The 17,214-nt window shown below is 42.6% G+C and overlaps 1 protein-coding gene across 2 annotated transcripts in view; it reads right to left on the minus strand.

Moving 5' to 3' along the window:
• ADAM12 (ADAM metallopeptidase domain 12) overlaps positions 1-17,214 on the minus strand; it is a 190,301-nt gene that overhangs the window by 30,792 nt on the left and 142,295 nt on the right. For both annotated transcript variants that reach the window (XM_074591861.1, XM_074591862.1), the window contains exon 12: positions 4,002-4,179. In XM_074591861.1, coding sequence (XP_074447962.1) covers positions 4,002-4,179 — 178 coding nt within the window. The remainder of the gene's footprint in view (positions 1-4,001; positions 4,180-17,214) is intronic.

Below are 17,214 nucleotides of genomic sequence, written 5' to 3' on the forward strand. Positions count from 1 at the left end.
CTTGTTGCTTTATTGGCTTTTGTGAAGCTTTCTAACCGGAGGACTGGGCTACCACTGCACTCACAAATGAAGAGCAAAATGATTCTCAGCATTTCACCATTTCCTTAGATAATATTGGCCCGAATATACAAAGTTAACTGTGCTGCTCGGAAGCAGTGGAACAACCTCCTGCACCTATTTTTGATCATGCCGGAAGGCTACGCAAATATTTCTGTGCAGCTGCCGTATATAAGAAGTAACGTTCCTCTGCGCAGAAGCACATTTTATAAATTCATCTCAGTAGCCATCTGAGAAAAGCAGAGGGGAGGAAAGCAATGTCAGTCCAATTAAGGCACTTCTGAAACCGTCAGCTCCTATATCCCCATCATCTGGCCCTATAGCGGCCAGCCTCGGCATTCCACAGACAGCTTGGGAGAAAGACACGGCTCTTTGAATGATGTTACTGCAGCCTCTGAAATTTCCAATTGCTCACTCACTTATTACTCATTGGAGGGAATGAGCTTGGTAAATAGTTTTTGTGCCCGGGCTATTAAATTGTCAGGAATGGTTTTAACACAAGCAGGCATGCAAACAGAAAAGGCTCACAAGGCTTTCGGAGGCTGGAGGCTGCCACCCAAAATTACCGCTGTGTTGTAATTTATTATTATTAGTTGTTATTATTAGTAACCGCAGCAATGACGGGAGTTGGGTTTCTTGGTGTAGGTCTCCTGAGCTCATCGGGGCATCTCAGACAAATGCAACAGCAACTGCAGCATCACCTACACGCTGTTGGATGTTGTGGACAGGACATCTTGTTTTCAACCCTGCTTTTCTAAGAACACAAGACAGACCCCACTGGGTCGGCCTATAACCCTTCTAGCCTTGTGGCCCCCTGACAGCTGCCAGCAGAAAATGCTTAAGGACAAGAATGTGAACACACATACATGATACCTTCCTTGTCTCCTGGCTTTCCCTTGGCTCCATGGACATTTTTATCACCCCTAACATTGAGTGGAAAGGAATTCGCAAGTGATCAACACAGTCTGGGGGCAGCTCCTTCTGCTTGTTTGAAACCTGCCATTTTCTAACTTCATTCGCACAGTTCTTGTTGGGGGCAATCACTCCCTACTCTCTTTTTCCATTTCACTCACGGTTTTATCCGCTTCTGTCACATCTTCCTTCGCTTTCTTCTTTTCCAGTCAGAGCCCCTGCAGAACTTTGAACCACCTTATTGCTTTTCTTTCAACCTTTTTCATTCTGCTTTATCCTTCCTGAGATCAGGGAGGGGTAGGAGAAACCTGCTCATGCAGTTTCAGACACGGCACGCTGCAGATTTATAGAGGCTTACTGGTGCTTTGTTTTGTTTTCCTATTTCTTCCCGAGTAATTTCTAACAGCCTATTTACCTTTTAGACCACTCTCGAGCACTGAGCTGACATTTTCATGAGACTATTTATTGCAATATGAAGTCTTGTTCCTCTACGGTCAGAGTCAGCTCAGAGTCCATCATCTTATATGTGATGTTTGGAACGTGCATCACTCCACACTGAATCCCATTTGTCACCTTAATGCCCGGTCCAGCTGCCTCAGAAGGTTCCTCTGCAGTTCTTCACAGCCAGCTTTCACCTCTACCATCCTAACTAATACCATCAGCAAATTCAAGACTATTCCTCTTCCCAGGCTGTTTATGAATATGCTGAATTTTGTAGTCCCCAGGACACATCTCATGGATACATCACAGCGGATCTCCTTCCACTGCATAAAATGGATGATTTATACCCGTTTGGATTTCCTGTCTTTTAATGCATGCAATATTCTCTCATCCTACAGCTGCTTAGTCTCCTAAAGAGGTGTCGGTGAAAGGCTTTGGTCTAAAGACTCTCTGAACTCCTAACAGGCTGCAATAACAGCATCATCCCTTTCCATCCGCTTGTTAAGCCCTTCGGAGCACTGTGATAGGTTTGTAAGACAAGATTTCCTGGCACAAAAGCTGTGTTGACTCGTCCCTGGCATGTCACAGCTGTTCAGGCACTAGCTCTTAATTATATTTGGAAGTAATTTGTCTGACTTCTGATTTACCAATTTGTAGTTTTCTCATCCCCCTTGCAGCCTGTTATAAAATTAGCTACATTTGTCACCCTTCGGTTCTCAGGGACTGAGGATATTTTTTAGTTTTTTTTTCCTTCTTCTATCTTTCCGTGTGTAATCTACTCTAACTCTCCTTCCACAGACACTGCAGCACGTCAGACATTTTCGGTAATATGATCCAAAATGAAGTTGGAGCTTAATTGGTAATATCATCCTTGGTCAGCTCATACACTCTTGGCCTGGTGGTGGGCATGCCGGCATCTGTTACACTCAAGAAGATGACCAGCGCCTGGTGCACATGAGACCGTAGTGTGGATGGAGGTGGTCAAACAGTCCGTACTGCATAAGCGTTTCCAGAGCTGTCCGAAGGGTGCGAGGCGTGCTGCAGTCACGACTCTCCACCTTTATGAGCCCATTGCTGTCCTACTGCTAAGGAGTGTCAGTGAGCATGGACCTCAACACAGGGCTAATATTTTACTTAGAATAAAGGAGAAATATCCCTACCAACCACCTACATCTACATGTTCAAACCAGTATTTCATAGAATAGAATCACAGAATCATAGAATCATCTAAGTTGGAAGGGACCTTTAAGACCATCGATTCCAGTCATCAACCCAATGCTGCCAAAACCACCACCAAACCACGTCCCTCAGCACCACGTCTGCCCGTCTTTTAATTCTGATCGCTGATAAAATACAACCGGCATCTGTTATTGTACAGCTTGCCATGCCATAAAGTATTGCAACACTATTGACAAAACTCAGCTGGTACAAATGACTGGGCAGTGAATTATTAACTAATCTAATGGGTTTTCTGGTACCACTCAGATTATAGCAGTATACTGGCTTTGACTTGAAAAGGTATCGCTAACATTTAAGAGTGAAAATGAGAAAGATAACTGGGTTAGAAAGACATTTGCAAGCTGCTTGCAGTCTATTGACTTTAAACAAGAAGATAAGCCTGCTTCCTCCAACCTTGTTACCCTGAAGAATGAGTGAACTGTCAGGAAATCCTTATGGCTTGTGTAAATCCAATACACTGTATAGACAGGATACAGCAATATCTTGCTGTTTTAACTGCCCCGATCTATTTTGTCTGTAGAACCATATTTATCACAGGAAACAAATCCCTCATCTGCTGATCTATTTAATTCAGATAATCTGAGAGAAGTTCAATACAGCCAATGAGCATGGGAAGCCAAAGGGATAAGGATGTCGGCTCAGATATTATTTGAGCCCCAGGTTTTGCCTATCTCCTCCTGATCTGAGCACTCCTCTGACACACTCACTGAACCAGATGGAACGATCTTTGAAGTAGCAGCAATCTTTTTGGGAGGCAGTAAAGGCAATTTCTGTTAGTAAGGTAATTGGTTAGTGGCAAAGAAAATTCTCAGAGTGAAGGAGGGGAAGGTCTTGCACCTAAAATCTGAAGCTGGCTACAATGAGAAAGTACCTAGGCAATATTAATAAGTACATAAATATTTACATTTGTATTAATATATGACTGGCTTCTTATTTATAGAAAAACCCCTTCAATTAGTGCATGGCATCTTGAGAAATTTGAGCAATGTTAACACGTTTGTTTTGAGTTTATCTCATTAGCTAGCACTTAAAGGAATTTCTGTTGTTAGGACCATGAGAGTTAGTCATGGCCAACCTGTTGGACAAGCCATGAGAGAGTTTGCTCTCTAATGGTGAAGCACGAACGTTCTTAACTAAAGCCCTGCCTGAACTGTAGCAACTCAAATGCAAGTTGAGTGGAAACTCCCCGCGTGCCTGAGGACTGAGTTCTAAGCTGATAAGGTAGAAGCAGAGAAGGAAGAGTTTTGATTTACACCGAATAGCGTTAGACATGCCAGAGCAATTCTGATGCGCCTCTGCTGCTAAAAACCTGCAGACAGGAGGTGAGCAGTGATTCTCAGGTGGTGCCTTACATCAGGCTCCCCGCAGTCGCACTCCTCTCCATCTTCCACGTAGCCGTTCCCACACTTCTGGCCACCGAAGGACTCCTTGACCTCAGGCAAGTTAAACAGACACATTCCCACTCCTTTTTCCAGGCTGTTTTCCAGGTCCTTTCTACTGCAGCTACTGAATACCATGGGAAATGGATAGCTAGGAGAAAAATACACGGAGACAAAAAAAAAAGGTAGTTTTATCAGATGAAAACATCTCTCCCCTGTCACACCGGTGACCTTTTAGCACACCTGAGCACAAACGAGAAGACTGTGTTAATTTTTTTTTAGCCCTTCAACACAGGATTGAGATCCAGCAATTCACTGCAAAATGGAACCCATTTACAATTCCTGACTATAAGTAAGGGAATTTCCACCATTTTCACTTAAATTTGTAGCTGCTGTGTTCACATTTGGAGCTCTTTCTCCCTCTTTTGCATATATAACTTACAGAGCAAATTTTGATCACGATCCTAAAGAAACTCTGGCCTTGCAAGGAGGATTCCTGCATTTACAGGACTGCAAAACATCCTAATCCTTCTTGGAAAATTTAGCCTCAAATGGCAAATTCATTCATCTTGCTCTGCAATACGGCAAACTTCCTGCTCTTTTCAGGAAAAAAATAATAGAGAAAACCACTGAGTTACTTGATAAGAGCCTGCCTCTGCAATTCATCAAAGTCCAGTTTGGGAACTGCGTGATTCAAGCAAATACAGTTCTTATTTTAAATCAGCATGGCTGTAAAGACACTACTGAAAATATCCATAATTTGAATTCACACTGTCGAGAGCAGGATTTGACCCTGTTGTGCAGGCACACAGGAGCTCTGATTTCTTTTGCAAAACACATGGACAAGGTTAGCAAAACGATCCAGTGTCATACAAGTATCACCAGACAATCTGTGTTTACCTGTCGGAGGACTTAATTCCATTTTTCTAATGAATGTTTGCAGTTTGACTCACAGACACGAGCCAAAGCAGCACCTGGATCTGGCCACCGGTGTCGCATCCTAACATCTACTGTGTCCCCTCTGCGCTGAGATGTGCACGTGGTTTCGTTGAATCTGTATCACAACCCAGTCATAAAACAGCACCTCCCCGAAGACTTGGTGCGTTCACCACTGCTGCTACATGGTCCAGCAGTCATTCAACGTTACGGCAGCACAGGGAGCCAACCTGATAATGACTGGACATCATTCACTCGATGCTTTGTATCGCTCACGTGTTATTGGGGCATAATCGTTACAGACCAGCAAGATAACAGATGGAAGTTCTGCACTGCTGAACTTCAGACTGCGATTAATCTACTGTTGTTTCTAATATCCTGAAATTAAAAGCTTGCTTTGTGAATGATGATGCCTATAGGTATGAGAAAGGGATCACTTCTATTAAAAAAAAAGAAATGTTTGACAATTACAAATGCAATAGGGCTTCCTATGCTGACATAAAGAGGTTAGTTAGGATCTTCTAGAAAGGTTACAGGTACCTTACAGAACAGAATTTATTTTGTGCCTATTTAAAATGACCACTTTTACAGATTCTTTTGCAATAAAACAGCCAGCTCATTGCAAAAGAACATAAACATGACTCTGAAGAAGAAAATAATTTTCATATATCTATATAAGGCTTGTCTAGTTAAACTAAACAGTTCTGTGATTCACTGACAAGTGACTTCAGAAAGTTAACAGGCACGTCCACATAAAAAGTTGATTTCTGGAAAATAACAATGTTTAGGCAAAATGACAGCGTCTAAGATAAATAAAGAAATTTCAGAATAGCAAGAGGTAGGAGTCAGGCTGCTCGCTGCAGCTCTGGGCCCCAAGGGAAAACAGAGGAGGCGCTCAGGGTAATGGAACAGAAAATAAAGGCACTTGGGAAACCTCCTGCTGACCATTTTACATTGAGCAATCAGAGGTATTCTTAACAGGACACCACAAACTCCTGTCCTCCTCTTAGCTTGATTGGAAAAAAAAAAAAACCACAAAATTTTGTGTACGTGACTATGAACAAGTAGATGGCTGTACGCCGCTATCAAACACCAGAAAAAACTCAAGAAACCCAGATACCCCTGAGTGATAAATACCGCGCAAAACACACGAGTGCTTGATCAGTTGTGACCCTCATCTCAACGTACGAATAAATGAATAGTGCAGCATCCAGGCAAGACCCTTCACTTCAGTGACACAGATTTGCTTTGATACCCACCGAGATGGCACGGGGAGACATATGTACCTCGCACAGACTGAAACCAATTCAGGAACACAAATAACGCATTTTTCCCCATGCCATATGTCTCAGCCACACACGCATCATGAGGACAGCCCACCAGTCAAAACTGTCGATATTTTGGGGCTGTTCCTTTGTATCCGTGAATGCTCAGGGTCATTTGCATGAATGTGAGATGTGTCTGTCTTTCGCCAGGAGAACAGAATCCTTACTCTCTACCAGAGGTGAAATAATGTCATTGTTAATGAATGAGGTTTCTGTTTCCCCCCAAAGGAACTTCAAGCTGTTTCCTATTTTGAACTAAGAGATCCATTCATCTTCTGGCTTTTCCTGCTCTTGACGCCGATTTCCTCAGCTGACATCAGTGCAGCACATGTTATTTGATGAAATTTTCTGAAAATATTTTTTTCTTTACCAAGTAAGCCCAAAATAAAGCAATACAAAACCAGAGACGAACCCAACAAGTGGAAACAGAGAGCAACCGAAGGGTAACCACACCATGCAAGGGAAGATCCCACATCAATCGATGCCAGTTGGTATTTCATTGGAAACATAATTGATCTTTAATACAGTAATACTCTGACACTCAACCATTCCTCATTTTTTTGACAAAAAAAGATCCCATGTAACAGCCACAGCATTTGATCATTGTGATTTTGGGCTACATTTTGGCTGTCTTTGCAATTTTAAAGCTGTTTCATCAGAAGCATGAAATCCCTGGCAGATGGGAAGGGAAGCTATAGCTATCAGATGTCAGCAGCATTAGACATGATGTTTAAGTGAATCTGGAGCTTGTGAAAAATGACAAAGTTAATGGTCACGTGAAAGAAACTCATCCTCTGAACACATGCAGCAAGCTTCCTTGCACACTACCCTGTTCAGAGGCTTCAGACCCCACCTGGAGGAACTACCGTTGGGTGGGAAAAGGTAGTGGGATCTCCACAGTAAAGCCAGTCCTTGACTTGCCTCCAAGATTTCAGTAACATGCTTAACAGGGATATTTGTGCTTTCTGTGGTAGATCAGACACTTAGCCTATTGGAAAAACCCTCAGCTACCAGCTCATATAGGCCATTGGAGAACTCCCAGAGGTAAAAAATTCATTAGCAATCAGAATATTCCATTATCCTCCACCCGAGACATTTTCTTTTACGTATCCTTATTTTTCTGCAGCTGGGAAGAGAAAGGAAACTTTAGTCCAACCTAATTCCTATTCTAAGATCCTGAATAGCCCACACATTTTTCTACACTGTTTGAATCTGTAGATTTAATCCATAATGGACCCCTTTGTCAAACCATTCTGTCTGCGGGTACAACTCTACAGACCTCAAATTGTGCCCAGCACTACATCCGTCTCTTCAGTGGGTTTACAGCAAGGAAAATGATTTCAGAGTCTTTCTGTCTCTCTTGAATCTACAGCATTCCTCAGTGTCTCCTTGGTGCTTAAAAGATGCACTTAATCTCAAGCAATGAATATCCTAGTTCCCAGCAAAAATAGCTTTGACTGCTCCTGCAAATGAGAGCTTCACAGCAGTAAGAGGATGCCTGGTAATTGATTCCTTTAGAAACAGTCCGGTCTTCTCCCATTCATTTATATTTCAAGCACTCAAACCATTCAAATGCCAGTTTCCTCTATGCAGTTTTGCATTTGGCCTGTATTAGATGGCTCCTTTCATTAACTAAGTGAAGTGGCATCATCCCCGTGTCAAGTCCCTTTCAAAAATAGAGAGCGCTTTGTACCGGCACCGCGTTGCCCAGCATAGGCTTTTTTTTGCATTAACTATAAAAGTTCATCTCCACCATTTCCATTCCAGAGTGTTTCCCCCTCTGAACAGGCTGAATAGCAAGAGAGTACAGGCACAGAAACAGAGACAGCCACTGCCCCAGAAAATTAGAGTCTTCAGAGATCGTTTGGGAGAAACAGAGCGGCCACTGATTCATGCAGGGTAACGCTGCAGATCAGCTACAGACCCAGCACCGATCCCACCGCTGAGGCTGGTGTGCCATCTTCACCATCGCTGTCTTTCCCGTTGCTCCACCTGGAAAATGTCTGGAGCAGCATGGACGGGGCCTGCAGGAGATCTTTGCTCTGTTTCAAACCCTACCACCGCACTGCAGCAACACCTTGGGAAAGCCATACACAGTGAAACTCCCTTGGTTCCTCCAAATCACGTCTATCAACACCTTCAGGCATCTAAACATTTAGTACCTTGGATCTACCTCCTCTGAGTTCCTCCACACCGTATTTTTCTGTATCACAAGAGGCATCACTGAAGCGGTAACACCATCGATGCTTCTGGCAATTCTCTATGCGTTGCACAGGAGGATAAACTGCAGGTTCACAATATCTTGAAAACTAACATTTTGATTATTATGATTATCGCTAGCCAATCTCAGGCACTTGGTTTTTGTTATTCAAGAACTGTAGGACTTTTACAAAGTAACTGCCTTGGTTTTTCCAAAATGTTGGAATATATACACACATACATTATATGTATATATAAATGATAGATCTATTTATAGGGTTCATTTATTCCAGTTCATATCGCAACCCGATTATTCAGCATTATGGCAATGTTTATACAGAGCCTTTTATCAAAAGGCCCTGAAGTGTTTTACAATTATTCACTCAATTAAAATGCACAACAGCCCCAAAGAGCTCTATTAAGTACCACCAGGCCTTCCTCCCCGAGGTAATATGATAATTGGAGATTATATTAATTTTAAAAGGGCATTTTGATTTTCCAGACCATCCGTATTGAAACAACTGTTGACTAGCTGATTTCCAAAGGTGCAGAAAACTGGGACCGGGCTTTGTCCAGAATGCTTGAAAAATCCAGCCTGAGAGGCCCTATCTGGAAACAGCTACGGCACCAGCCGTGGTTTTTAGGAGCATGAAGGTGCTCGAAGACAAGAGGGGTGCTGAGTCCCAGCCCTCTGAGACAGAAGCTTCACTGGTCAAGCACCTGAATTTCCAACACTTGCCAGGGCAACAGCTTGTCTGGACTGAACCTCTCAGTGTCTCTGTGTGTCTGTCTCGAACTTAGGGTGCTTCCAGAATAACAAATATGAATACTTACCCTCCTTAGCCTCCAAAATTCTTGATTTTTGGCTGCACGGTGGCTCGCTCACAACTGGAGAGGAGGAGAGCAGCTCAGATCCTTTCACCGGAGGCAGAAGATGTGAGTTTGAGCTCCCTCCTGTTCATACTCTACAGAATGACTGATGCTTATGGTTTTCTGTTGCATATTCCAGTCTTACAAAGGAGCCTAAAAATAGGCTTTTTTTAAACTTAAAAATAGAGATAGCTTTTGTTAGTTAAGGTATAAGTGATTTTTCCATGGAAAAAATGTCAGCAGTAGAGAGAGTAACACAAGAATAAACCTCCAGAAGGTAGAAGCTCAAGCGACATGAACGTTTCTAGACCCAGCGAGGTGCTGATTTCAAGGAACTATGACAATTTTCCAGCCTCCTCTGACTCCTGATCTAATTGACATAATTTTTACCACTAAAAAGCATCCCCCTTGGTTTTAACCTTCTAGACATTATTACTGCTCTCCATCTCTGGAAAACAACTTTTATGGTCTCCTAAGAGATATGAGCCTACTAGAATAAAACCGAATTTGCTATTAGGTGACATTTTTTGACACTTCAGCTGTTCTGTACAGCATGTATGTTAATGATTTAGTGAGCATAAAGAACCTCACAGAATTAGGTATTAAGCAGGAACGAAAATCTAGTTTTCTTTGATATTGAAATAGGTGTTCAAATACTACAGATCCCGTCGTGTATCAAGTTCTGTCATTATATATTATTTCATACGCCTCGTGTTTTAATAGCAATTGTTTAAAATTAGACAAGTGACATAATATGGAAGGGCTTTTTAATCTATTATTTAAACAATGTCTTCATTTGTAAGTACTTTTGAGGGAGAAAGACACAAATGGAGTTTTAAAGTAGATCCCACAAGCACAATAAAGGGAGAACCTGCAGATTCTCTCCCACCCAAAGCTTTTGCAAATGGCAAACACCCAGGACAACTGGGAGGACGGGATAAACTGGAGGACCCTTTGGGCTCCTGGAAGATGTGCAGAGCCTTGCGAGCAGCACAGGATAGAGCTTTGTACAAGACACCAGTGCCAGAGCTGATGGGGGGCACCTTTTTCGGCAGTGTTGGAAGGATTTAGCTAAAAATATAGAGTGGTTTTATATATATATATTTACACACATATATACCTATATATTGTTGAAATGGGAAGTTTGCTTCAAAAGGCAGTAGAAGTCTGACAACTCATACTGATTTTTCTAGCCTATTTTTCACTCTTGCTCCTCTTTTATAGTTTTAATCCCTAGAGCATCAATAAAGTAGAGCACGGAATTGGGCCATGTACTTATGCATGACATCAAAGCTCTTGCTGTCTGAGTTCATGGCCAGTGATTTCAAAACAAGCCTAGATTTCTCCTACAGCTTTTGTCATGTCCATTACATGGTAGTTTTTACACTTCCAATAAATAACTGTGAATACGTCACACTAGTGGTTAATTTAATTGATGTGTAGTGGCAATGGCTTGTTGTGCCACGATGAAACTTCCAGGGTTATTGAAAAGAAAGTCTTTCCAAGTAAATGCTTAAACTTCACACACAAATGCTTTAGGTTCATTTTAATTTGGCCCTGGGGATAGTGCGGATTCCCAGAATGCATTCCAGTAACCTCACTCCAGGTGCTAGACTGGGTTGTCATAGACCCAGCTGAGACCTGACCTCTGCCATTACACGGAAGGTGAAAATTTAACTACCTGAAATATTCAAAAAGGCAGATTTATAATTCTGAATGTGGGGCTCCAGGGCAGAAAGCCGCGATGAAACAAACAGCTGGATGGTTCAGAAAAATACTTCCTGCAAAGGAACAACACTTAATGGCTTTACACAGTATACACTGTCGTGGCTTGATATTTCTGCCGTCACAAAACTGCCAAAGAAAACATTATTAGCAGTTACTTTTACTTTGACAAATGTATGGCCAGAGAAGTTTTTTCTTGTTGAGAGGCCTGTTGTGACTCTCCTTTCTGTGTTCTGGGGGTGAAGCGATACTAAACCAATTTATCAATCCTGACAGTATTCTGACTGTAGGCTGGAGTTATCTGCATTGCAAAAGCTCTATGGGAATTGAACTCAGGCAACTGTTCTTCCTGTTGGAAACCAGACAGCCGAGGAAAGTAGCTATAATCAGTTTGGATTTGCCTCTGGCTCATCTTTTGCTCTGTTTCCTTTTAGACCACTACCTCATTAATAAAAATTTGCTGGATTGCTGAGAGTTTGGTTTTCACAATCTGCTACTTAGAATTTGAGGTTAATCCAATGCTGACTACAGGAAAAGTAAAAAAGCAACACAGAGCAGAGGGGAGGGATGAAAAGGCCAGGTCAGGTCTGGTCCCAGGCTAAAGAAAAGCAGGGCGCAGGCGCACCGTGCCTGCCAGCAGCTGCCGGCAACGAAGGAAACTCCAGATAAGAAGCACAACCAGAATGGCCCGTGTTTAAATTTGTCACGCAAAACACAACATCCGCAGCACGTGACAAGCAAATGAAGACAAATGGTATAAAATGCAACATCCTCGGCATGTGACAGGCAAATAAAGACAAACGGTCCGTCCCGTTGCTCAAAATACCTTGCTGAACATCAGCGTCCTGCTGATTTCTGATTCGAGGGAATGCACTCTCTGACCTGGCTTGAAATGCCAGGGCAGCGCTACATCATGAGGACACTTCGTTTAGTTCCCAATGTGATTTTACAATCATCTTTTGTTTTAGGGACTCACATTCTGATTTTCTCCCTTGAAAAAACCTTGAAATTGTTTTTTAAGTGGGTCGGGAGCAGATTGGGAGGAAAAAAAATAATAATCTGACTTTGGGAACTCGGTTTGGAGAGGATCACTTTATAGAGAGCGTGTTTGGGTGAGGGAGAAGAACAAAATAATTTTTCAAAAACCAAAGCAGATCAAACAAAAAGGAACATCAAACCCCGACTGTAATACAGAAAAACCAGGTCATGATATTTATTTATGGGCATCTCCTCCTTTCACCAGGACAAGTTCCTCTCCCGCCCGTGTGTATCCTAAACACAACCCGTGATACGCTGCAGGCTAAAGAACGACAGAAGCATTCAGGGTTATTCTCCCAGCCGATGTGGTCAGTGCGAGCAGCTCGATTCAAAGACCTGCCCTGCTGTGGGCACTTGGCCTCAGCAGATGGATTTGGGGGAGGAGGAGCCCGTACACGAGGTGAGCAGACCAAATGACGGCCAGCTAAGGGAAGAGGGCTCCGCGGAGGGCTAAACACCACAAGAAAGGAACCCAGGCCAGGGAGAAGAGGTTTGGGAAGCAGCCCTCTGGACAAAGCACGTGAAGAAGCCGCCCACCGGGAAGAGCGGGAGCAGAAGTTCTAAGAGAATGAAGCTTATGGAAATGCCCGTCGGCGAGACGTGGGCGCTTGAGAAAAACGTCTGAGCCCTGCAAAAGGCTGGAAAGAATATATACCCGGAGGACAGGCTCATATTGATTTCACTTAACATCTGTACTACCTGGTCTCTTAGTAAATCAGGACTTCAAGACAGGAGTATCTGACTTGCAAGCAGCACAGCTCAAGATTTTCTTATTTCTTTTAGAAGATTCAAAGGAAAGGTAAGTGAGGCATAACAGTGCCAGAAATCATTCCACACGTCCACCTTCCCCTCTCCTGCTACGAGGCATGCACTGACAAAAGAGCAGTTTATCCCCTCTCACCTAAATCACCTCAGACGAATGGAAGTGGAATTTTTTAAAAAAAAAGTAATAAATTTAAAAATAAAAACAATAAATGCATCGCTTTTTCTACCTTCCCTTTTCTTTTTCATGGAACTTGAACAAAGAAAATAAACTAATTAGCAGCAACATTGTACGTAATCATCATTTCAAGCCACGAGAAAAGAATGGATTGAGCCATGATCTGAGACTTAGGGATCCTTAAACGAGCAAATTAAAGCTTTCACTCACAGGAATGAAAGGCTCCTGAGAAATCTAAAGGAATCTATAGGTATCCTGACAAAATCCTGGCCTTACTGAAGTCCACAGGAGCTTCCCTATCAACTTGGAGGGAGCCTGGATTTCGCATCTAATGCTGGTCGGCTGCCAGGAGAACATCAATGACGAAGATGAACGCAATTTCCATGCTATGTTAGAAGAAGCCAGAAAGGCTCCCCAGGACACCAAAGTTATTTCACCTCTCTATTTTCAGTGACTTTACACTAAAATAGGTGGTTGCTTATCTTCATCTCACCACTGGGGCTGTGCCGTTCCGTTTTAAGAAGGTGAAACGGGGCCTACCTGCACTTCTGCCACGAGAATCCCACGGTAAACGCGTCTGGGACTTTGTAATAGGCTCTGAGATTAGAAAAGGAAAAGAATGACTTTGCAGGAAGCAATTGTTGGGGTAAAATGGACACCTTCCCCTCTCTGAATTTTAAACATTTTGCACATCTATCGCAGGCACAAAAGACCCTGTGATTCCCATGACAACTGTGGCAAATGCAGCTGTAGGCATCATTTAATTACAGCGATTCAGACTTCCAAGTCAACATCAATTCCTTAAAGTGCTTCAGGGCATACAACACATGTTCAAAAAGGAGCATTCATGTGACCTTAAGAATATGCCCTTTAAGGTATGTTTCCATTTATACTCTGGGAATTTGAAATTCATTAGCACCAATTAAAACTGGACGTTGCGCGCTTAATTCTCCATGCGCTGCGCTACAGATTTATCCCTGCAGGTTGAAAAGGTTTTTTTTGATGAAACAGAAAGCTAAGATAAAGGAAAATGTCCTTCTATGATTTGTTCTCACGGGTCATGGCAACAGCAGCACTGCGGGAGAAAAATGTCCCTTCCAGAGCTGTATTTTCTATGGATATTACAGTGACAAGACAAAATGCAGCTGAGCTCTCACGTAGCAGCATCCAAGCCAGTAAAACTGTACCCGTTCTGGACACATCACATAGTAGAAAACAGGACTTGTCCTTAAGTATCTGCTATAAATAATCACACCAGAAGTAAAATGTGTTTTCATTTGAGCAGTAACCTCTCTCCTTGTCAGCTTCACTTACAGAAAACGCATGCCGTAAATCTGCACGAGTTCTCCTCTAGAATACACCAGAAAAGCCGAATATTTTCATTTCTAACGGCACATCTACTGGGATGTGAAAGACTAAACTACAATAAAAAGCAAAATCTTTTTTTTTTTTTTTTTCCTAAGACCTGCCCTGTGGCTCTGTGTGCTAATTGTTAACAGTGCCCCACTCCAGTGAAGGACTGGGAAGCATGCAATGCATTTCAACCAACGTTACTAATTCTTCAACGCAGATCTTATTTACTTCAACAATTAAACCTATCTGTAATGTATGGAAATTATTAACAAAAAGGAATGCCAAATGCACTGCAGACATGGGGCTACTTGGAGTTAAGCGAAAGACTGACATAAATCTATTCTGTAATCTCGTGGCTGTTTCCTACCAAAGGAAGGACCAGAATGCAATGTGCTCAATTACTAAGGCACAGGGATACGTTGCTTCAGTTTTTTTTTTTTTAAAAAAAGCAGTTGCACCGCTGGCACAACAGACCTCGCTCTGTCACAAGCAATTTATTACATCAGTATATCAACTTTATTAAAAAAAGAAAAAGACAACGAGGAAGCCTGTCTTTGTGCAGAGCTCAGCTCAGACCGGTTTGGAAACATAAACAGCTTCAGAGTTTAATTAGAAACTGTTTACATCTTAAAGATAATTTCATTTTCTTCGAATTGTAACAGAGGTAATTCCAGATAGGACCGCTGACTCCACAGTTTAACGTCTCTAAGCTGCCAGACTGAAAAACGCAAAGTGAGGTCTGCGCAACCGAAAACTCACTGCGCGGGGTCAGGCGACACCGTGCTAACTACTAATGGTTCGATTATCTGATGTTTAACAGCGCTGCAGCTACGAGATGCTGCGAGATGTCTAGAAGGAAGAAAAGAACCAGTCAGTAAGTTAAAGTGTCCTTTCCCACACTGTATTTCTGATTTCTGTCCCATTTCTAGCATGACCTTTTGCCCTTTTTATTTTTCCCCCATCTTTTTTTAATTATTATGTTTGTTTTTTTTTTTAACCTTGTGAAGTGTTGGAATAAACGGTTTTCACTTCAAGTCGATTTGGTCCCAAAGCCAAGGTGCTGTTTTCATGGCATACCTGACAGTCTCCTGAGGCTAGCGTGCTGGAAATCTCCGGAGGGTGTATGTTTACGTAGCCCGGTTTGGTAGACTCCAGTTCAGAGTACGAATAACCAAAATCAAGGTGACTTTATACCCTGCTTCCTTGAGATCATTTTTCAAAAAGAAGAAATGTGATTGAAACTAATACTTAATAAACGACACATATGATTGGTGCTTTCCTAACTTGTCCTTAATAAACTATGTTTGATTTATTTAACTACATTTTCATAATATAGTTAAATTTATTTTTTTTTTTGCATAGCAGTTTAAAACCAAAAATCAAACAAAAGCAGATGACAAAACAACAAGGCTCCCCACAAAAGCCTTGGAGAGTCAACCCTACTGAGCAAAACGGTTCTCCAGGAGACACCAGCCACCCATCTATCATGCAAATATATATTTCTGCATTAGAAAATCAGCATTACTGTTACTAGCCTTCTTTTGATGTGCAGTCCTAGAGCTCGTTAATGGTAATGGGTGATACACGGGGGAAGAACAGGCCTTCAGCACCATCAAAGGACATCGGTTGTGTGAGACACTTAGAGGACAGGGTGCTGCTCCCCCAGACGCTGCCCTGGGTGGTGACGGAAGACAGAGAAGCTGTGAGCACCTCCTCACCCTGGCCCAGTCCTGCTGGTCACAGTTACCCCACTTGCATCGGGATAACTGTGCACCTGAACGGCCAGGCAGATCGCTAAATAATCCTCATGACTATACATTCTTCTGCCCCCACAAGCCTTGGTTTTAACTTGGATGATTTCTTTCAGCTGGATTATCACGTAGCCCCAAAAAACACTATTCCAGTTCACCAGAGGTGGAAGTAAACCGCAGCACAGGCACAAACCAGGTTGGGGTCTACATACACAGGCCAATTTCTCTGCCCAAATCCATATGTCACGGTGTTTGTTGTGCGTGTGACGTGATAATCTGAAATATCTGACAGCTTTTGGATAGAGACCCTGTACGTAGATTCTATAACTCACATGCTCATGACCTAGCATTTAATTTTACTTTAGCAGAGAGAACAAATACCTAATCCAAGTTGTGACACCTCCGTGGCTCTGGGGAGCATCACCAGAAGCGCCCTTAGACCCCAGCTGTTTGGGGAAGAGGGAGCGCAGCGATTGCTGGACTCCTAAAACACTAGCTACGCGCGAGTGCTAAGACTTCTACTAGCCCTACCCTTCCGCTGAGCATGAACGATGGAGAAATCTTAAAAGCCTGAGCACTGCAGAATCTGAATCAGGGCACTTAACACAAGGAAAGTTAGGAACCAAAACAAAGACAGACCTTCAACAATGCAAAAGTAGCATGAACTGGGAATGGGGGAAGAGAAGAAAGCAAAGAAACAGCTATTTTAGATGTCTCTGATTATATACTTGCTACCACAGAGGGCTGTCAATAGAGTGTAGCCAATAAAACCAAGTTTTCTTTGCCAGCAGAAATGGATGCTACAAATGACACAAACCAAAGCGTAACGCACCTCCCCTTGGCCACTGAAGTTAACACATAAAAGGAAAGTGTCAAATATAACTGTTTTTCACTTGCAGGAGAGCTGCCTTTCAAGCATAGCTGCTTCTCCCAGCTCACACAGCACTACGCTTTTAAAACAGCTGGGAACTGGCCTGTGACGTGCAACAAAGAACAAATGTTTCCTCACCTAAGCCTTGGATGTCTGGGCCACTCGTACAATGAACAGC

The sequence above is a fragment of the Larus michahellis genome, chromosome 6 (genome assembly GCF_964199755.1).
Source record: "Larus michahellis chromosome 6, bLarMic1.1, whole genome shotgun sequence".
NCBI classification, from domain to species: domain Eukaryota; kingdom Metazoa; phylum Chordata; class Aves; order Charadriiformes; family Laridae; genus Larus; species Larus michahellis.